Here is a 21,149-nt window from a genome sequence, read left to right as displayed (position 1 = left end):
AACAGAAACTGTACATTTCCTGTGAAAACATAAGTTAATTAATTTATTCATTTCAGTGATTTTCCGTAACCACTTATCCTATTAGCGATCGTGGGGGCGCTGGAGCCTATCCCAGCTGACATTGGGTGAGAGGCAGGGTACACCCTGGATAGGTCACCAGACTATCACAGGGCTGACACATAGAGACAGACAACCATTCACACTCACATTCACACCTACGGGCAATTTAGAGTCACCAATTAACGTGCATGTCTTTGGACTGTGGGAGGAAGCTGGAGTACCCAGAGAAAACCCAAGCTGACACGAGGACAATATGCAAACTCCACACAGAAGGGCTCCCACACCCTGGGATTAGAACCCACCACCCTGGATTCGAACCGGGAATCTTGCTGTGAGGTAACAATGCAAACCGCTGCACCACTGTGCCAAAACAGAAGTGTATTTTCAAAAGACACAATGCATGTAAAATTGACATGTTGTCCCTGAATGTCCAAAACTGATGGAGCAGAGGTACCTAGAGTGATAAATTTTGACAAATAGAGCCACTGACTAAACATAGGTATTTGACAAGTTCACTGATGAGAACATGTTGGACATTGCAGTTGAATTTTTAAGATGTATTTTTGGCGCTTTGAGCACCACAAGCTGAGTACCATCTAGTTCTATTATATTTAAGAGAAGGCAGATTCCTTTACGGCTGATATCTCCAACACTCGGCAACTCACACTAAAAATCTAGACTGATAAATAGTGCTGCAGGTAAGAGGAAAAATATGTATTTTTAATTTGTGGGGCACTGTCCCTTTAAGGGATTTGGATTGCTTTTAACACCATCCAGGAGCAGTGGGAGCTGAACTCAAACCTGTCCTCTAGAGATGCACAAATTTAGAAATTTTAGGAAACGTGCTTCATGCCAACAGACTGATGAAGAGTTCAGTGGAAACAATTAACATTTGTCCAGGCAACCATAACACATACCTGTGCTTCCTCACTTGATAAGTCTTCTCTAGATAAATGTATCCTAAAGAACAGTGTGTTACTTCAAAACATGAAGGGCACAATAAGCAGCACATTTCACATTTACATAGACCTTAAGTCTCAAGTATGAGCACTTTTAATCAGCTATGCTAATATATTCATGAATGATGAGGCAACTGCTGTCTGAACAGAGGCTCCCAGTGCGTCTGAGGTGGTGTGTGGGGGTTTGCTCAGGTGAACAGGGCTGCGCCTGTGGAGACACTTATCACCCACAGCAGAAACAGTCTCATGCATGCCCAGAATTCTCAATGACATCAGGCCGGCCGACGTGCAGTGTGAACAAGAGAAAAGTACTGCTTTCAGACGAGAATGCCAAGTGGAAACAGGAACCTTCATATTATGTGTGTGTGTGTGTGTGTGTGTGTGTGTGTGTGTGTGTGTGTGTGTGCGCGTGCGTGTTGATTCATACAGAAAACTGATCAGGTTGTTTTTAATTTAATTTCTTTCACTTAGCAACCACCCATGGTTACTTATTCTAAGAAACCTGTGAGTCAAACAGAGCAGATCTTCCAGGTCACCAGTTATCACCTCCACCACAAGTCTAACTGAACTGTGACACAGTGAGACACAGACAGAGAAGTGAAAAAAAACCAGTCTGACTTAACATTTAAAAGTGTGGCTACTTGTACGTAAACAGACATTTTGGCGTTGAACAGTCAAATGTATTTTTGGGTGGGTATTTTGGGAGGGACAGAGGGCATGTGCATTTGTCATCCTCCCTGATCCCCAATAAAAACAAGACAGGAGCAAAGAACTTCCACTTCGACAAAATTAGAGACATTTACACCATAAAATAATGCAGAAAAATCACAAATTGTGTATAAAAATCCACCTTAAAGCAAACAATTAAGTGTTTAATGCTCAAAATTTTCTGGTGGACAACCCTCCATTTCATAAGTGTCCTCTCCAATTTGAAAATGAAACCCACTCTTGTCTCACACCTTTTATAAAACCCTTACATTACATTATCATTCTGTATTCGGCACCTCTAGTGTTGCAACTTGCCAGCAGTATCTAAACCAACATCCTGTCTCTACTTTGAAGCTGGTGGTGAGCATCAGTTTATAAGTACCAACCCCACAGTGGTGGTGCTCTGTAGATACACTGTCCCAGAAGTCAGTTTGAACATAATTAAGTAACATGATTTGGAAGTCACTCCTTTAAGCCCTAACTGTGTGTGCAAACAGTATCTACAGTGTACACTATCTCTTAATGGCCTCATTTTCCTTAAAATTGTGTGTGTGTGTGTGTGTGTGTGTGTGTGTGTGTGTGTGTGTGTGTGTGTGTGTTTTAAATCACATGTTCAACCCCGAAGCGCCACGTCCTGATTCAAACAGAGCAGCGGTGCGACATCCTGCCCACATACAGAGTGCAGGTGCGGTGGTTTCATTGCTGCTGCTGCTGCTGCTGCTGCTGCTACGCGTCACTGTTCTGCTCACAAAGCGCAGCTCTGATATCCAACTTGACCTGACCCGGTGTAATCCCCCAAAGTCATTTTTGCTTTGCTCGACAAGGACTCGAGGCCGATCACTTCATCTCCGTCCGTCGTCTCGCAGCGCTCATCCGCTCGCGCGACAGCAGCAGCCGCCACAGCCACAGCGCGCTGTCCAAAAAACCGGAGCATTAGGATACGTTAATGTTGCGGTGAGGAAAGCATTGTGGGAGGACTCTGTGCATGGCAAGCTGCTCACTGGAAGGTAGAGAGGCGAATAAAATCGCGAGGAGAAGCTCACGCACGACTCCAGCTCCACGGAATCCCGACTTGTTTACCCTGTACCGGGCACAGAGGAGCACCGTTGCGCAGTCTTTACGCACAACCAAAGAGCGGACTTGGGGGGGCGTTTGTCTGTCACCACCATGTCAGCCGCAACAGCTTCAATAGCAGATGTGTCCAGGACTGATTTTACTAACCAAGATGACCGGAATAAGTCAGGTAAGGCATGAAAAAGCGAACACGGTGGTGTCCAAATCGTCCTCGAGTTGAGCGTGTAGGATGTGTGTGGGATGGATTTTTGTTTTAGGCACTTTGCACAAAGTCCAGTTCTATTATTAACACAAAGGGCTATATTTTAGGATTTTATTTGAGAAGGTGATTTACAAGTTGAGTGTCTTATCCAAACACAATTGACAAATGTCAAATAATACAGATTTAATGTGTTGATGCTGCTGTGTTCCCTTTTGTGCAGTATTCCTTCAGGGAAGTTGCTGTGATAGTTTTAGGATTAAGTAAAGGTAAAATGATGCATTTGCAGACTTACATCTTTTATCAATGGGTGTGTGATCATTTCTGAGCAATATAAATCCCAGTAATAAATACACATGATATCATACATAAGGATTGTTGAGGGAAAACTAAATTCACTTAACACCGTTCTCTCAGATCTCATAATTCATTTGTTTTTATTTTTAAATACAGCAGAAAGAGGAAGTGAAAAGGGGAGTTGTCACTGGTGGCTTTTACATCAGAAACTCCTCTCTCCAATGCACAGCTGAGCATCACACAGCGTCACACTCACACACACACACACACACACACACACACACACACACACGTTACATAAAAGTGATGCTCTCCATTTATCGAAGCAATGAAGTGCGTCCTTGTGTTACATAAACTTGAATATGGTGAGCTTATGCTAATAGCCTTCAGGGGAGTATTTATCCCAATTGAGTCTGACCCAGTGTGTCATTGTGGAATCTGATCTGATGTGTGATGCTTTTAAACAAGAACATGTGCACACGTTTATCTCTGTCTTTCTGTCTGTCTGTTTGTCAATGAAACCTTGAACTTTTCATGTGATGTGATGCCCCTTGTGGTGATAAAAGTGCACCACATGTTTCTCCCCTCTCACATTCTTGAATATTTTCCTTTATTTAATAGTTACAAAGAGGAACTGTTTCAAAATCTATCCTATGTCACCAGAGTTTCCCTCAGTAAACAGGCTTGTTATGACTGGCCTGGGCCCTGATCACATTATCCTTTCCCAGTCCTGTTGGAAAACACCGAACTGATGTCATTCTGTTTATTTGCATTCCAACAGCTTGTGTCATGATGAAGTGATACACTTATGTTGTAGGTTTCTCAGTGCCAGACTGCTGGCGTACTGAGCCGACACATTGGGAGACCTCCCCTCTTGTAATATGCTGAGCACTGTGCTGTATGATAACCGGTTGTTTAGCATGGCTCCAGATGGCCCGTGTGTTTCCACCAGCCTCGCAGGCCTTTTGTTTAATGATTTATCACATTTCCTGCTTCGATACCGTTAGAATTCGATGCAGAGCGGCACCAGGCTGATACGGGGGGGCGGGCAGTGTTTTGTCACGCTGCGTTGTGCAGCCCTACAGGGGTTCAGCACTGATAACTGTGGAATGATTGTCCCATCCCACTTTGAATCTCATCTGCAGTGCTCCATTCTTCTTTGTTGTTCACCCCTGAATTGTTGTTGTGCTACATTTGAATTCAAAGTTGTCTGATCATCACTGCGAAAAACAGATTTCTTTTGAAGAAACATGAATTAAACATGTATTCAAACTTTGGCTGAACTTTTGATGATTTATGCACATCTTAAAATCTGCAACATAATTCAATCACAGACGCCGTTTTTTGGACGCACACACTCAGTTTCGTCACTAACAGACTCTTTGGGTCTTTGTTTTAGCTCAGAACCAGGCTCAGTGCACACCTGTGCCCCTGCCAGCACTGGGCACCCAGAGGATCATCCAGGGCAACGGCACAACTGTTGGGACAGTCATTTCCCTGCAGTGCCCAGCCAAACACAAACTGGTTGGACGTGAGCTGATCTGCGTCATGGACACCAACAGCACCCACTGGGTGGGGGAGACCTACTGTAAACGTAAGTAGACGCCTTAATGTGGCATTTAATATAGAAATAATGTCAGTCATTATTGGAGTTGCCTGCTTCTAGCCAGGTGCATGTTACTTTATTATTCATAGACTTTATAACCGAAATGTGTGTGTATGTGTGTGTGCGGGTAAAATGTTCCAAATGCTTTTACTGGCAGAATTGCAGCGGCTGCAAAACTTCCCCTGAACTGTCAGTCTGCTCATTATTCTGAAGAGATGGGATCTATATTAAACATTATGTGATAGGCATTGTGGCTGTGGGCACTGTTACATGAAGACACTTAAGGTATGATTTGGCTTTGCAATAATTAATTCTCTTAAATTATGTGAGGACACATTGGAGAGAAAATAATTTCTTGCTTGGGGAAAAAAGCTCATTAAAGGAGAATATTAATGCTAATGGAGGCAGGGAGGAATAATTTCAAGCAGGTGCACAGTTAGCCGCTCTTTTGATGAGCAAGTGGAAAAAGTGAGAGCGGGATCTTAATTATGTTTCAGGATCAGTCATCATGGGAGAGGAGAAGGTGTCTGATGTGAGAGTGAAAGAAATTAAAAATGGAATGTATGTTTTATTGTCCTTTCTGTGATGAGCTGGCACGTAAAATGATTTTATTTCCGCCGGTCTCCTCAGGTTAAATGATAATGAAAGACTCGTGATGTCGCGGTCTATGTGCCAGTGATTTGTGTGGTACCTGAGTCTGATAAGGAATTGTCGCACGTGGATTTTGCAGCATGATGAATGGATTTGTCTAATATGTTGAGTGCATGACATGGGGAAAAAAAGACAATAAATCCACCAACAGTCTTCTCCTCTCTCACTCCAGCTCTGACACCTATTGAGGACTATGGTTTCCGTGTGGCGGTGCTGGCGTCCATTGTAAGCTCGGCCATAATCTTCTTCATGTCCGTGGCCTTCATCACCTGCTGTTTGCTTGACTGCATCAAAGAGGACAAAAGGAAAAGGCATGAAAGGTGACTTAGAATTGCCAATACCACAGTGTAAAAGTACTCTATTACAAGTGCTAGTCCTTCATTTAAAATCATTAAAGGTGCCCTGTGGAGAAACAAAACTCATGTTTACAGCCACTCTTACTCACCAAAATAACAAATGAGTTGAGAGCATTTCATTTCTCAAAAAGAAATCATAGTGTTTCCTGGACTGAAGCAACCCAAATGTCAGAATAAATGTTAGTATTGTTCGTTTCTGCGTGCTGCAGATATGTTACATTTGTAGGTTATTATGTCGCAGATTGAAACTTAAAGTTTCAACAATGCTTGAGTTAACGAATGGTTAGTTTAGGCACGAAAAACACTTGGATATGGTAAAAAAAAAAAGACAACCCCAAATGCTGCTGGAAATGCCTTGAAGTCTTGCTAATATTTTTTGGTCTTGAACAGTGGTGTTCTTACCTACACCATCCGCCATCCCCTCCACCTCCAGATGACAAAGTCAGTTCATATGCATGTAATCAGAACTATGTCACTGTAGAAATCCTGATACGATATGTATGAAACGAACAAATGTGACAAGTCTGTGGTTTGTAGAAACGTAGAAAACCAACTTTTTCATTTGACGATTGAACCGTATGAAGACTGCATTTCCCATGAACACCAGCACCTCATGTCATATAGATCTTGATCTGGCTAGCATGTACGTTTGTTTGGGACGCAGGTTCAAGAAAAACAAGCAATATTTTTCTTCATTGAACAAAGCTGTCAAATTTACTAACATTTATTATCAATGTCTCACAATGTATTTCACAAATAACACACCCATCTAGAAAGAAGGTTCCAGTTCAAGATTAGTTTTGAATCCTTTCAAGTTGAGCAATTCTCTCCATCTGTTGAATGAACAACAAACTGAGATTGACTCATGTTTTCCCCCGCGCTCTTTTAGCTTCTTTTGGTTCTTCAGTCAATTCTTTTATTCTTCTCTTTGCTGTTTGCCCCAGTATCGGCCATAACCACAAAATGTGATGTCACAAACAAAATTCTCTGAAGAAAAATCTCCTCCTACTTCCTGCTAACTGGCTAACATACTTCTGACAGCAAAACTTTGCTGAGAAAATGTAAACATAGGCTCTTGCTGAGTGCCGAAAATAATTTCATCTGATTTAGCAAGGAATTGGATCCGGAGACAGACACTAAGAATAACTATAAATGAATAGCCAATCTTCTTCTTCTGGTCTCGTTTGGCATTAGGATTAAACTCAAACTGTTTCATAGCCACTTAAAAACTTCTTATAGCTGCTTTAAGTGTATGAAAGCCAGCATTGTTTACATCCATGCTTACTGGCTTGTTGTTTTCTTCTTCCCTGCCTTTGCTGGCACATTGCTGCATATCATGGGGTGTTTCCACCACCTGTGGATCAGTGGAATAGTGTGAAACAATTGCCAGGACCATTTACCGCATCACCTGCTCGCCTGCATGTGCAGCCTCGTGCATGAGACAAACAAATGCAGATGCACCCATAGAAAAACAGCTCAAGTATTTGCTGATAATTCTTAAAAGTACAAAGTATTATCAGCAAAATATACTGAAAGTTTACAAAATCTGTAAAGCACCTAATAATTAAAGCTGTCAAATATGTGTAGTGTCATAAAAACTACAAGATTCCCCTCTGAAAAAGAGAACAAGAACAAGTATTTCAAAATTGTATATACTTGAGTAAGTGTACTTTGTTACTTTTTATCACTTGGAGTTACCAGTCAGTCCTGTGATGCATTTACAAGCTCCTGCTGAAATACTGACAAATGGATTTTCTTGAACAGGGAGTCTGAAATGTGGCAGTGGGAGGAGCAGGCCCAACATCAGGAGGACAACAGGTCTCGTTACGGCCATAAAGGCAGGAACAACAACAACAACAACAACAGCCAGGACAAGGTACTCTCACTGTGGGACACCGGTAACCCAGCTGTGTGTGACAGCATGCGAGCCTGCAGGTAAGCTGTGGGCTGTTTAAAAGACGGTCAAAGGCGGGCAGGGCGGGGAATCAAAATGTCCCTGAAGACACCAGCAGTAAAGTTAACAAAACAACTTCCTGTCTTTTCCCTCCACAGATGTCATCAGCAGTACGCTTATGGTCCTGCCTGCACATATGGCCCCACTCCCCCACTCTCCACTCTCCCTGGCTACGACTACAGCCAGCCTCTCTTACCCCGAAACCCAGATTCTGCACAGCTCCCCGGTACACCTGAATACCTCGGACCTCCTCAGTCACACTGTCAAACTGCAAGCCCAGGCCTGGTCCAGCTCTCAGCGGTGGGGCCTGGTGTGGCGAGGCAGTACGGAAGACAGCAGAGCACTTTCTGTGGAGCGAAGCCATCGACCACAGACGAGTCCAACACGAGAAATATAAATGCTGCCAAAGAATTTTCCATTCGGATTATATCAGTGTGAGGACACATTACACAGGAGGTGAACGCCATCAGTCAAGAACTTGTTTACTGACCAAATATGTTGGTGTGTGTGACGAGGACTACGAGAAGTAGTAACTGAACATTCCTGATCTTGTTGAAATTATAATGCAGTTCTGCACAGTATGAAGGCTCTGTAGGCATACTGATGAGACAGACTTTTGTGCCTTCTGTAAACTGCAATGGCATACTGCCCTCTGTCTGAAACGGGGAGCTATTGCACTTTCAGGACACCAGCCTTGACAGATGACACTCCCTGTATGTAGAACTCGGGACTTTCATGCCCTCGATTGAGCTTTTCAGAAATATTGTTTTGTAAGAATTAAAGGTACAGTAGGTGACTTATAGGAAAATAACTTTTTGTCATATTTTCTGAAACTGTCATGTCCCGACAGTCGTACATGAGACAGACAATCTGTGGAAACATCAGTCCTTCTAATGGCATTTGCAAGAGTCCACCACCGTGAACCAAAACAACCAATCAGAGCCAGGAGGAGTCTCTGACACTCCCTGTTCACCCCCCCTCTCCTGCACATACTTCAAACTCTTCAGTGCACAGCTTCACTTTTAGATTCGGTTTTTAAATCCTTTGGGCTCCTGCAGCTCTCTCCAGCTTGAAAAAGTCCACAGATGTTTACTGTGAAACATCTGTTTTATCTCCGACTCGATTTAAGTCCGAATCCCACACTTCTTCTTTTTACTTTTTACTGCAGCTGCCCTTAAAGAGTACATACTGTTCCATGCAGTATGCACACAGCTGGGACATACTACTCTTTCATAAGCTAACATTACACCCTGAACACCCTCTTTCTCATAGATCTGTTACCATGGTGATGAAACGGCACGCCGTTCACTGAGCTTGCCAGAGATGGAGGTCAAGCCGGGGTGCTCTGCTGCTGTTACTTTGCGATGTATGTAGTTCTAACTTTTAAGATATAACTGCATACATTGTAGATTCTCACATATTATAATCACAACAGTAAAATTACGCATTTCTCTGTCGTAATTTTCATAGTTATGTCCTTTTGTTGTTGGTAAATTAATCTCTAGGATTATTTTGTTCACTTAAACAATTAATAGTAATATATAATAATATAATTACTATTCGACTGGTCATCAGTTATGCGCTGTCTTTTGTCATTGTGGCTTCTGACAGCTGTCAATCGCAACATGTGACCGGTTGTAGTATGATGTCCTGGTATTTTTGGCAAAGGGAACATATTTTATTTTACAAATTATTATTTAAAAGTTTTTTGTTTTGTTTGTTTACAAAAAATTAAATAAAAGTTATTCTCTATAAAAGTCACCTACTGTACCTTTAAGCTGTTTATTGGGACATAGTTCACAACACATTATAGGCAGCTGAGGCAGTTGTCTGAGACTCATTTTAGACTGGAAAGTCCACATTGATAGATGATGGAAAGCACCAGTCAGTATGTAAATATCAGTTTTTAAAGAATGTAAATAAATTAAAGACTTCCACTGATAAGGAGTGAGACTGTGTATTGCAGTGGAACAAGTGCAGCTGTGTACATTTCTCCAAGAGCGACCAATGCAAATGTTTACAAGCCAACATGATAAGGCAGCAGCAGTGTGTGATGATGTAGCTTACACACAGAGAAACTTTAAACATGGTGAAGAATGTATTTTTGACAAGAGAATGGCAACTAAGTAGCCTACTATTATTAAACTTATTATTATTATTGATATTATATGAGTATAAATGGATGAAGGGAATAAAATAAAGTGATGAGTGACACCTCTCTGTGGTCCAGTGTTTGCAACAGAAAGCTTAGCTCCTGATAATCTGCCTGTCAGCTCAGCGCACCGTCGCTGTCCGCGGACTGATAATCACCATGTGGCCTTGAGGTCAGTCACGTGGTCCCCGGGGCGGCGCACCGTGCTGATGTAACGGGTACGGCTGAGACCGTCACACCGGGGAGACCAGGAAGTTTCACCGGGAGGCTGTCGGTCGGAGAGAACAAGTCCCACGTTTGTCAGTATGACAGGTTTGTGAAACACGGGTAAGATGTTTTGGATCATTTCCTGAAATCCTTGCGCGCTGACTCGGGTAGGAAGGACCGCTGTGCGCCTGTGGATCACTTGTTGCATACAATCCACAGTTTAAAGTTAACCTGTTGCTATAGCAATGTGTTGTTAGATACATTCATGTTGGCTTCATGTATTGAAGTATCTGTGCGTTGTATAACACCACTTGAAATAGCCTGGGTGTACTATCCAAATGTCCACCTTATAAATACAACATGAGCAGTTTCATAGACAGATCTATTTACATCATGTTACTCAATAGATCTGTCCAACCCTTTTAGGATATTCATGACGGAGCTACTGTCTGAAGTGTGGTCAAGATTTGTGGCATTAATCAGATACTAGGATGAGGATTTGTTTTACTTAATAAGATGTTGCCAGATTATGGATAAACTGTGTGATGAAACAGGACAAACTATTAACCTCACCAAGCATTTTCATACCCACTTAAAGGAACAGTGTGGTAAGATATAGGGGGATATAGCGCCATCTAGTGGGGAGGATTGCAGATTGCAACCAGCTGAAACTTCTCCAGGTTAGAATTCCCTCAGTGCTGATTGCTCAGGAGTTTTTTTCTGGGAGCCGAAATATCCGCAGAGGTCTCCTCCTCAAACAAAACAAACAGATGAGTGGTCTCATTAATAGACATTGCGTACGCACAATGAGGTTGAAGTTTGAATGCATTTTTTTCTTGCTGAACAAACATTTGTTTCATGGATATCTAATAGCTGTGTTTCCACCTTGCTAAACCTGAGCATAGGCGATACCTTAATAAATGAAGGTCCATTGTCATCATGTCTCTTCAGTCTTCGCCTGTCCAAGTGGATCAGTGACCCTGCACAGAGGCCTGATATTGCTTGTACGGACATCTATAGGTGCCAGGATCAGGATACCAGGGGTCTCGCTGCGTACGCACAAAATGAGGCCTGAAAGAGGCGTGCGCCACTTCCCACGGAGAAGTTGTGATATATAAAAGCAGACTTGATGGGAGAAACTTTGACCCATGCTTACGAACATTTTGGAGATGCGAAATTGGCAACACAAATGGTGAGGTGGAAGCCTGATCGTAGAAACTGTTGAATATTTTGTGGTGCGCACCATTTTTGGCTTTTGTTCGTACTTACATTTTTAGTATTTATCTTACACATTGTTTTATAAATGAGACCCCAGATTATTAAAATCTTTAAAACACTGAATGAAGCAGTTTTGTGTTGATGCTGTTTGGCATGTTGCAGACAGGCCGCTAGCCCAGTATCTGCTAATGCGTGCTCACCTATTTTCGGAGATAACTTAATGTGTGCTCACCTTATTTCTGATCCAGACATTCAGTAGGTTTTTACCAGGGAGCTGAAATATCCATAAAGAGTCGTCTCCTCTCAAAAACAAACAGACCCCGTGATTTAAACCGGTACAAACACTGAATAGAGTAATTTCACATTAAAAAATCTGCGTTTTTACAACACTCCTGTCACTTAGGGGCCGCTAACTATGGTGACTGACGTGATACATGAAAAGCCCTATTATTTTGTCCGTTCTACCGTAGAAATATGGCTGTGCAACATGGCGATGCCTGCAGACGAGGACCCGCTCCCTATGTAGATATAAACAGCTCATTCTAAGGTAGTGAAAGCAAAACAATTCTTATTTTTTAAGTGGTTATACAGTAAGGAAAACATATTTATTATATCATATTCCATTTCTGCCGATATAGCCCCCTAAATTCTACACACTGGACCTTTAACACATATTTGCTGCATCTCTATTAGCTGTTGAAGATTTCAAACACATAACTGCACAGCCAAATATCAACAAAGGTCACAAGTAAACCCTCACCAAGACCTCCCAAGGGACACTTGCTAGGACCTGATTCTTTACTAAAGTGCACACCACCTGTTTAAAAGCATCAACAGTGAGTTGGCAGGAAAATCTGTATCTTTTAAAAACTCCTACAAAATACAGCCACAAATGACTGTTGAGTTGAATCAGCACCTGTTACAGTCTGAAAAGAACATGAGCTCTACCAAACTGGTATTTACTGCAGTCTGTTATTTATGCACACCCTGAACAGGTTATTCATACACAAAGTGTTGCCAAATGGACAATTTTACAGCAACTCTATTCACCTTACTAAACTGGACAATAAACCTCTTAGTCATTTATTTTCAGAACAGGACTGATGCCAGCACCAGCTTACTAAGAAACTACTTACTGTAGGACTAGACATAAAATCCTCAGGGCTTCAGTTAGAGCTTTATAGCAAGATCTAATTGCACGGGGGTCATACACTTCTGACCTGACCTCGACACGATGACACTTAGAACTTTTAGATCACTTCATGTGCATGAATTTAGGAATGGTGAAGAGTGCATTTTATTTGACACTGTCTGTTTTTAATGTTGTCATTTCTTGACTAGACAATGACGATTACCACGAGCAGCTCCGGAGGGACGTCCACTTCCTGTGCTCAGATCAGAGGATGGACACTGAGCTGGTTGACAGACTAGTGCTGCAGCTGAACAGGATCTACCCCCAAATACTCAGCGACAAGGAGGCCCACAGGGTCACTACAGATAACACATGACACCATTTCAACAAAGACACATCCTGTTTTGACAGCCATCATGACCTGCTGAACTGAATTTGGTCTTTGAACAGGTGTGTGCAGTGATTTAATTCAGCACGTGTCTCTCTGCAGTTCAGGAACCTGAGCGTGCCCACCAAAGTGCGGTTAGCTGAGCTGTTGAAGCACTTGTATGGGAAGGGCGAGGAGGCGTGTCATGAATTCTACAGAGGACTTCACATCCACGCTGAGGACGTGTACTTCAGCCTGCCCACCAGAGTCATACAGAGAGGTAAAGTTAAGATGTGGTCCTGCTGACTCACATTTAAATGTGTATTTGAGATTAAATGTAGTGCAGGCATGATTTGCAGTGCAGTAATTTAGTGGGGAGATCAGTTATTTGTACATTGGAATCAGAGCAGGTATTATATAGAGCACATTACCTTTAAAAAGTAGGACCTGGTGACATCAACATCCAAAAAATGCCCTAATCTGTGTTAATCTGTGTGTCAGTGCCAGTGTTCTAACACATCATCTTGTGGCTTTCTGAAACTGTCTGTTCATCGTTTTCTACAATTCCTGCACATAATATTATTAAAGTTAATTATACTGACGCATTATCAGGTGGTTTTAGGCTGAAAAGCTTCTCTCTGCTTACACAAGCTGTGATGTCTGTATTAGTGCATCTTTTCTTTACTTTGTCTGTCATGTTGCCAAAGTAATGTAGAATTTATCCAATAAGTTTTAAAGGTCCTGTGTGTAGGATTTAGGGGCATCTATTGGCAGAAATAGGATATAATGTTTATAACTAGCAGGTCCTTTTCCACCCATGTTCTACAGCAGCTCAGAACAGACAGATTAAACACTCCAGATAGGGACGCTCCTGTTTTTGTGTTTTTTCGCGTCAGCCACCGTAGTTATCCTACACGCTTGGCACACAGGAGAAAATTAGCTCTGCAACTAGATGCCTCTAAATACTACACACTGGATCTTTAAGTGAGATGCTTTGGCATCTAGCAGCATCCCCAGTAGTGGATCTTCTGCTTTGTAATTGACCTGTCTGGCTTTATGTAGGCTTATCCTGTTCAAGATACAGACAGAAGCCAATGCGGTGCCTGGATCTGACACTGCACAGGCTGTTATTGAAAGTGTACGATTTACCCTGTAACCATTTTTACTCTCTGTTCTAGAGCTGGCCGATCTAAAATGGACTAACACTAAGAAAATCATCCCAGAGCGATATGTGCTTAATGACAGAGGTAAGTCTAAAAAAACATCTCACACAACTGCTGAGGACAGTGGAGTATTATATATATGAGTTGTGTCTGATTTACATTTTTAAGTTTAACTGTAAATACAGACTTTTACTGTCTAAGTGTTGGTGCAACATAAAAGACCACACAGGTGGTTCTACACGTTTGATTTGATTTATTTCACTCTATTGTCAGAAAAAAATGTGTCTTGCGTCCCAGGACCACATTTATACACATAAATACAAAAATCGGAAAATAACATAAATAGAAAAGTACAAAACAACATTTAACCAAACAAGACCTACCACAAATGCTACAAATCACATCAGACATTACAAAAAGCAAATGCACTGCAACAAATTAATCATTCCTATTACATTCAGTGTTAGACCCAGGTACGCTTAGGTCACTTAGAAGCTATACTCTGATTTAATAGGTCGGCAGACTGAGGAACGAGAGTTTTTCAACCTATTACACTGAGCCTAATCCGTTCAAACAAGCCCAACCCGTTCAATTGAGCCTAACCCATTCAATCGAGCCTGATCCATTTAAGCGAGTCTAAACTGTTCAACTGAGCCTAACCTTTTCAAACTAGCCCAACCCACTCAAACAAGTCTAACCCATTCAAACGAGCCTAACACATTAAAATGAGCCTAACCTGTTCAATTAAGCCTAACCCGCTCAAACAAGACTAACCCATTCAAACCAGCCTAACCCATTAAAATGAGCCTAACCTGTTCAAATGAGCCTAACCCTTTCAGTTGAGCCTAGCCCACTCAAACGAGCCTTATTCGTTCAATTGAGCCTAACCTGATCAAATGAGCCTAACCCGTTCAATTGAGCCTAACCCGTTCAAACAAGCCTAACCCGTTCAAACGAGCTCAACCTGTTCAAACCAGCCTAATTCGTTCAGTTGAGCCTAACTCGTTCAATTGAGCCATAAGAATCAGAACATCTGAATGTGGTTCACAGCTGAGCAATGCATTGGAAAAGCAATTAAGCCAAGTACAATCCATTTAAACTCTACATTACTGTCAGCAAGTTTTCAAAGTACACCATATGTTTTTTGATTGAGTTCCAGTCTGTCTTTATTTTAGAACAATATGGAAATCACCTTGAGATTTTAAACTGAATTGAGATAATCCACAGTAAGCAGTCAGACAGCTTTGGTTTACGGTGACAAATTCATGATATCATGTAGAGACGCAGTTGCGAGGAGTAACGCATGTGAAAACACTTCCTCTCTGGTACATTTAAGAACACAGTGTAGCCATGATTTTTTATTTATAGACTTGACTGGTTTTACATTTGATTGATGCCATGACAGCAGAGTTTATACATGCAGCACTGTTAGCAGCCATCTCTTAATGAATGTCTCTGCTCAAAACTGCATTAAACATGGTGATAACTTTGAAATGAGAGGAAGACAAAAATGGGCATTGGGGAGTTTTGTGTTTATATGAGGTGATAGGCTTTAATAATGACATGTATTTGAAATTGCTCCCTGGACCTGGAATAATCTGCAGAGTAAATGACATCTTGATAATCTAGTTCTAAAAAAATCTAAATTAAAGCCATGTTAAACATCCAGGTAACTGAGTATTGAAACGCTTTGATTTGAGCTAGTTTTAATCTCTTCCTTGTCTGTTAGATTATTTTATTTTTTATTTTGTCTGCTGTGTTTTATTTCTATTTAAAGTGTAACTGATGTGCTGTCATGGCCAGGTCTCTCTAGGAAAAGAGATTTCTATCTCAAGGGACTCCCTGGTTAAATAAAGGTTTAATAGATAAAATATTAATCGTCTTTAACATACATTTCTTTAATATGGTGGTCATGCAGTGTGTGTATGTCAGGGTGCCTCTCACTGATCCACAGATAAACCCTTTAAGCCCAACTAAGCTTTGTTCTTTCAACAAACACAGTTGCCCTCTGAACCTTTTGACCCCTAGCATCAGAATGAGGGCCCTACAGCTCTGTGCTGCTCCACCATTCATCATCCCATTACATCCAGGGCTCTGGCTTTGTGGGTCAGTTAAGCTCACGTGTAAACCCCCTCATCCAAAACAGCTTCCTCTGTCCCACATTCCTTTGAACAGTCAGGGGCGCATCCACTGGGTCAAAGGTGTGTCAGCAGGGAAATGGGTCATCAGTGATGACTCCCAGTCACATGTCATACGAAGAAATGATGGCTTGTTCAGGCGTTGAACAACAAGATAATTGTCTTTCCATAGAGCAGCTTTGGAATCTTGACTCTTGCAATGTAAGTGTTTGTTTCAGTTTGTTTTTATTTATTTTTATGCCTCTGCACCAGTGTTAGCCGGGGCCTGACGCATTATGTTTTCGGGTTGTCCATCCGTACGTCTGTCTGTCTGTCATCGGTCCATCGATCCATCTGTCCCATTCTTGTGAACATGATATCTCAAGAACACCTTGAGGGAATTTCTTCAAATTTGGCACAAACGTCTGCTTGGACTCAACAATAAACTGATTTGATTTTCTTAAATTCAGATTCGATGGGTTTTAAATATTTTTGGTCACATTACTGTAAAAATATCTCCAGCCTGACAGACCCAATGACTGTTTACAATCATTTGACATAGGTCAAGGTCTCTGTGACCTTGCATCCGTCTCATTGTCATGAACGTGAATATCTCAAGAACACCATGAGAAAGTTTCCTCAAATTTAGTACACACGTCCTTGTGGACTTAAGAATTAACTGATCAGAATGTTTTGGCAGCGCGATGGTACAGTGGTTGGCATTGTCACCTCACAACAAGAGGGCTCCTGATTCAAACTCAAGGTGGAGGGTTTGAACCCCAGGGTGGGGGAGCTCCTCTGTGCAGAGTTTGCATGTTCTACCTGTGTCAGCGTGGGTTTTCTCTGGGTACTCCGGCTTCCTCCCACAGTCCAAAGACATGCAGGTTAATTGGTAACTCTAAATTGCCCGTAGGTGTGAATGTGAGTGTGAATGGTTGTCTGTCTCTATGTGTCAGCCCTGTGATAGTCTGGTGACCTGTCCAGGGTGTACCCTGCCTCTCGCCCAATGTCAGCTGGGACAGGCAGAATAAGAGGTCAAGGAAAATTAATGAATGATCAGAATTTGGTAGTCAAAGGTCAAAAGTCAAGGTCACTGTGACTTCTTGAGTTATGGGCCATAACTCAAGAATACATATGCTAATTATAACAAAATTTCACACAAATGTCTAATATGATAAAATGATGAAAGGGAGACATTTTATATCCAAAAGGTCAAAGGTCAACTCCACTGTGACATCACAATGTTCGACAAAATGGATGGAAACTGAAAGTGCCACTTGACTGGTTTGCGGAGGCATAGAACCACGTAGCAGCAATTTTAGTTTTAGTTCATATAATTTGTTAAGAAGACAGCGACCCACAAGGCAAATTTAGTGTGCTGATCAAATTCATGTTTCTACAGTAGGTGTTATTGGTCGTTGATCAGAACTTTATCTCTTCTTTCTCTCTGCAGGACCAATGTTCTTCCTGAGCTGTTTCAGTTTTGCAGTGGGTATTGCAGTGCTCTACTATTATGGAGGTGAGTCATACAGACAGATGGAGAAGTGCTTAGACTTATTCATCCTTGGGCATTTAAAATTACTTTTGACTATCAATAATTTTATTCATTATATCATAATTATTTTTTATGATCTTGTTATTAAAGCTAGTTCAAAAACAAAGCCATTCAAACTGTTTGATTTCATATTTAACACTTACTTTCCACTCTGTTGTTGCCACTCTTTCTGCCCACAGAGGGTGAGACACTGAGAAGCACTGATCCGTTCCTTCACTGCTCTGCAGCAAGACTTAGTAAAAGCGCTAAAGATGTTTTCATTTCCTAAGCTGAGGGTTGGAAAGCAAAAGAAATGAGGCCGTGAAGGCGTTGGGATGCCTGTAGTAGCCCTGTGAGAGGAACAAGCCGTGAAATTTGCCACGTCGCTGTGCCAAACTCATACACACGTTGAAAGCTAAAAATTGCACGCATTTGTAAGCACTAATTGACTTTGCTTTTTAATCTGAAGCTTTGATGACATTAACGTGAGTCATTCTGTCTTGAATTCCCACGGCTGATGACTGTTTCCAAGGAGAAAAAAAGTTTAATGTTCTTCCATAATACGTGTATGAATGAGTCCTGGGTTTATTGTGTGTATGGAACAATGATAATACCAATCACATTTTCAGCTAAAATGAAGCGTAATATTAACAGCACACCCACACAGCAGTCACTCCAGCTGATTAGACCTTTGCTCAGGTTGAAGCTGTGAGTGGAGCTATGCTGGGAATTACAGGATGTCACTTAACTCTACACTGATCAGCCACAACATTAAAACCACTGACAGATGAAGTGAATATCATTGATCATCTTGTTACTATGTCATGTTCTGCTGGGAAACCTTTGGTCCTGGCATTCATGTGGATGCCACCTGATTTGTCCCTCTCACCCAAACACTGTTACACCCCCTCATGGTGACAGCACTCCCCAATGGCAGTGGCCCCACGGCAGGACAATGCACCATGCCAAAATGCAAAACCTTTTCAGGAATGGCCCGAGGAGCGTGACAAAGAGCTCAAGATGTCAACGTTGCCAAACACCGTTGCAGACCAAGTACACCCTCTCATGGCAGCGGCCCCTCGACAGGACAATGCAACATGCTACACCACAAAAACTGTTCAGGAATGGCCCGAGGAACTTGATAACAAGCTCAAGACGTCAACCCCAGATCAAAATCAGATTGAGCATCCATGGGACATACCCCACCTCACAACCACCACACCCTGGTGCCAGACACCACAGGACACCCCCAGAAGTCCTGTTTCCATGCCTCGACAGGTCAGAGACGACTCTGATCCAAGGGGACCCCACAGTGGATCGGGGCTACCTCTTGGGTACCAGCATGTACCATGAATGCTTGATCAGATTGGGATCTGGGGAATTTGGATGCCAGGTTGACGCCTTGAGCTTTTTGTCACGTTCCTCGGGCCATTCAGACAGTTTTTTTTTTTTGGTGTGGTATGGTGCATTGTTCCACTGCTATCAGGGAGTGCTGTTGCTATGAGGGGGTGTTCTTGGTCTGCAACGGTATTTGGGTGAGTGAAGCAGGTCAAGTGGCATCTGCATGAGTGCCAGGACCAGAGGTTTCCCAGCAGGACACTGTAACAAGATGATCAATGTTATTCACTTTATCCACCAGTGGTTTTAATGTTTTGACTGATTGGTGTATGTGCTACAAGAATGGGTTAGGTTTTCCTGGAACAACTAAACCAACAGAAGGACAGGTGAGATGTCAAGTGCATTTTTATACGCACACTGTCCTGAAAAGAGGTCTAATGAGGCTACATAAGCTACCAATACCTGTGTTGGTAGCTTAAATGAAAACTTCACCCACAAAATGACCATTTGTAAATCAAATAGTCATACTGTGTTACCTTGAATGTGTGAAGACAACGTCTCGCATACCTCCATGCATGCATTTACAGACTCTTACACAACTCATGCAGTACAATCCAAGTGTCGTATGCTCAGCACTTCCCAAACCGTACTGTTTAAAACTGTACTAAAAGTGAAATTTATTAATGTTCTTTTCAAAGCCAGACTCCAATACTAGGTTTTTCTTTCGTGAAAATGGATGTGTCTGAGACGTGCTGAGCATATGACTGGATAAATGAGACTTGGATTATACTGCAGAAGTTGTGTGAGAGTTAGTAGACAAATGTTTTGATATAGTTTTGCTGTTACAGTTGGCATGCCAGAAAAATAAAGTTCTCTTAACGAATTTAATGTAACACAGCATGACTAACTGATTTACAAATGGTCATTTTGTGGGTGAAGTATTCCTTTAAATAAACACTGCTGTGCAGGTACATACTGCACTACAGTTTCACCTACAATCAGTGCCTTTTAATACTTTAATGTGAGACTGTTGAAAATCTCCTGACTAAAGTGCACTATGATAATGTTCAACTTTTGCTCAATTAAAGCACATTTTGACATAACCGAGAGTTGTGTCTTCTTTTGATCTAGTATGACAGATAATTGACAGAGACACACAGAAATGTAAAATTCACGGTAGCTGTTTTAGGTTTGTTTCTGGCTCTTTATGAACATGAAATGGAGAAAATGACGAAACATTTATCTCACCGACTGAACAGCAGCCATAAAGACACTAGAGGGCGCTGCTCCCTCATTCAGTGCACCAAAGTGGGAAACAAGGATGATGGAAAATGTTCTGGCGTGCTATAACAATGACAAACCGGAGCAACAGACAGTCCTCATCAATTAATAATAACAATCAAATTGATAGAATGAAAAGAGTCAGCTTAATTAAACGCTACATTAAACCTTGTTGACTGCTGAAGAAAGACTTCTGTGCAGGGAGGATGCATTTTATACTCGGGTGGAGACCTTTCAAGTATTTCTTCTAATGATGAATGAGAAGGAAAATGGCCACATCAAAGACAGTATCTCCAGCGCAGCTCTGGAGGAGAGTTCAGGTGTCTGATCTCAGGAGACGTGCAGCACTTTGCCGCCTTTGTCTTCTCTGCAAAGAGAGAGCAACAGATGAGAGAGGGGAGTGCCGGGGAGGTGCTAAAGGGGTTTGAAAGTGTCACCAGGGTGATTGTTCAGCTCGAATACTGGTATCCACATTCCCACGAGGAAGCTATTAATAGTCCTGCTGCGCACCACCCCGATGATCACCAGCATCCTCTGATGCCGGACCCCCACCGAGACAGTCATGTTCAACTTGAGGCCTCTGAGATGGAGCCAGCAGTGTGGGAGCCACAGACATACATTATGTATATACAGTATATCAGTCCACAGATCTGCCCTGAGTGGAGCTGTGTGTGTCATCAATCTGGCTCTCGGCTCGTCTGGCTGTTTCCACGGTTACCAATGATAGTTGTGGAGGAGGAAAAGGATCAGATTGTGACGTCGGTGTGTCATCTGAA

The 21,149-nt window shown here is 42.1% G+C and overlaps 2 protein-coding genes across 4 annotated transcripts; both read left to right on the top strand.

Annotated features, from left to right (window-relative positions):
• The first annotated feature begins 2,398 nt into the window (after positions 1 to 2,398).
• LOC125892215 (uncharacterized) lies at positions 2,399 to 10,073 on the top strand. The gene is made up of 5 exons (XM_049582051.1): positions 2,399 to 2,970; positions 4,697 to 4,891; positions 5,727 to 5,874; positions 7,675 to 7,845; positions 7,963 to 10,073. Exons 1-5 carry the CDS (start codon positions 2,895 to 2,897, stop codon positions 8,300 to 8,302), a joined length of 930 nt encoding a protein of 309 aa, XP_049438008.1. The 5' UTR covers positions 2,399 to 2,894; the 3' UTR covers positions 8,303 to 10,073.
• A 118-nt stretch (positions 10,074 to 10,191) lies between these two features.
• Positions 10,192 to 20,177, top strand: LOC125892216 (caspase recruitment domain-containing protein 19-like). 3 transcript variants are annotated; one of them, XM_049582053.1, is made up of 7 exons: positions 10,242 to 10,343; positions 11,175 to 11,415; positions 12,783 to 12,928; positions 13,064 to 13,220; positions 14,119 to 14,187; positions 17,674 to 17,739; positions 17,955 to 20,177. In XM_049582053.1, exons 3-7 carry the CDS (start codon positions 12,845 to 12,847, stop codon positions 18,041 to 18,043), a joined length of 465 nt encoding a protein of 154 aa, XP_049438010.1. In that variant the 5' UTR covers positions 10,242 to 10,343; positions 11,175 to 11,415; positions 12,783 to 12,844; the 3' UTR covers positions 18,044 to 20,177. The 3 variants fall into 3 exon arrangements, with proteins under 3 accessions (XP_049438009.1, XP_049438010.1, XP_049438011.1); XM_049582052.1 differs by lacking the exon at positions 11,175 to 11,415 and having other exon boundaries at positions 10,192 to 10,328; XM_049582054.1 differs by lacking the exon at positions 11,175 to 11,415.
• The last annotated feature ends 972 nt before the right edge of the window (positions 20,178 to 21,149 follow it).

This window comes from Epinephelus fuscoguttatus, linkage group LG7 (genome assembly GCF_011397635.1).
Source record: "Epinephelus fuscoguttatus linkage group LG7, E.fuscoguttatus.final_Chr_v1".
Lineage (NCBI taxonomy): Eukaryota > Metazoa > Chordata > Actinopteri > Perciformes > Serranidae > Epinephelus > Epinephelus fuscoguttatus.
This window is presented reverse-complemented; position numbering and strand designations above follow the sequence as displayed.

Excerpts from the sequence above, each read along its gene's own strand:
- LOC125892215 (XM_049582051.1), top strand. The coding sequence starts at position 2,895 with ATGTCAGCCGCAACAGCTTCAATAGCAGATGTGTCCAGGACTGATTTT. Across the intron at positions 5,875-7,674 it reads AAAAGGAAAAGGCATGAAAG|GGAGTCTGAAATGTGGCAGT; the intron begins GTGACTTAGAAT and ends TTTCTTGAACAG. Across the intron at positions 7,846-7,962 it reads GACAGCATGCGAGCCTGCAG|ATGTCATCAGCAGTACGCTT; the intron begins GTAAGCTGTGGG and ends TTCCCTCCACAG.
- LOC125892216 (XM_049582052.1), top strand. Across the intron at positions 12,929-13,063 it reads GCGACAAGGAGGCCCACAGG|TTCAGGAACCTGAGCGTGCC; the intron begins GTCACTACAGAT and ends GTCTCTCTGCAG. Across the intron at positions 17,740-17,954 it reads AGTGCTCTACTATTATGGAG|AGGGTGAGACACTGAGAAGC; the intron begins GTGAGTCATACA and ends TTCTGCCCACAG.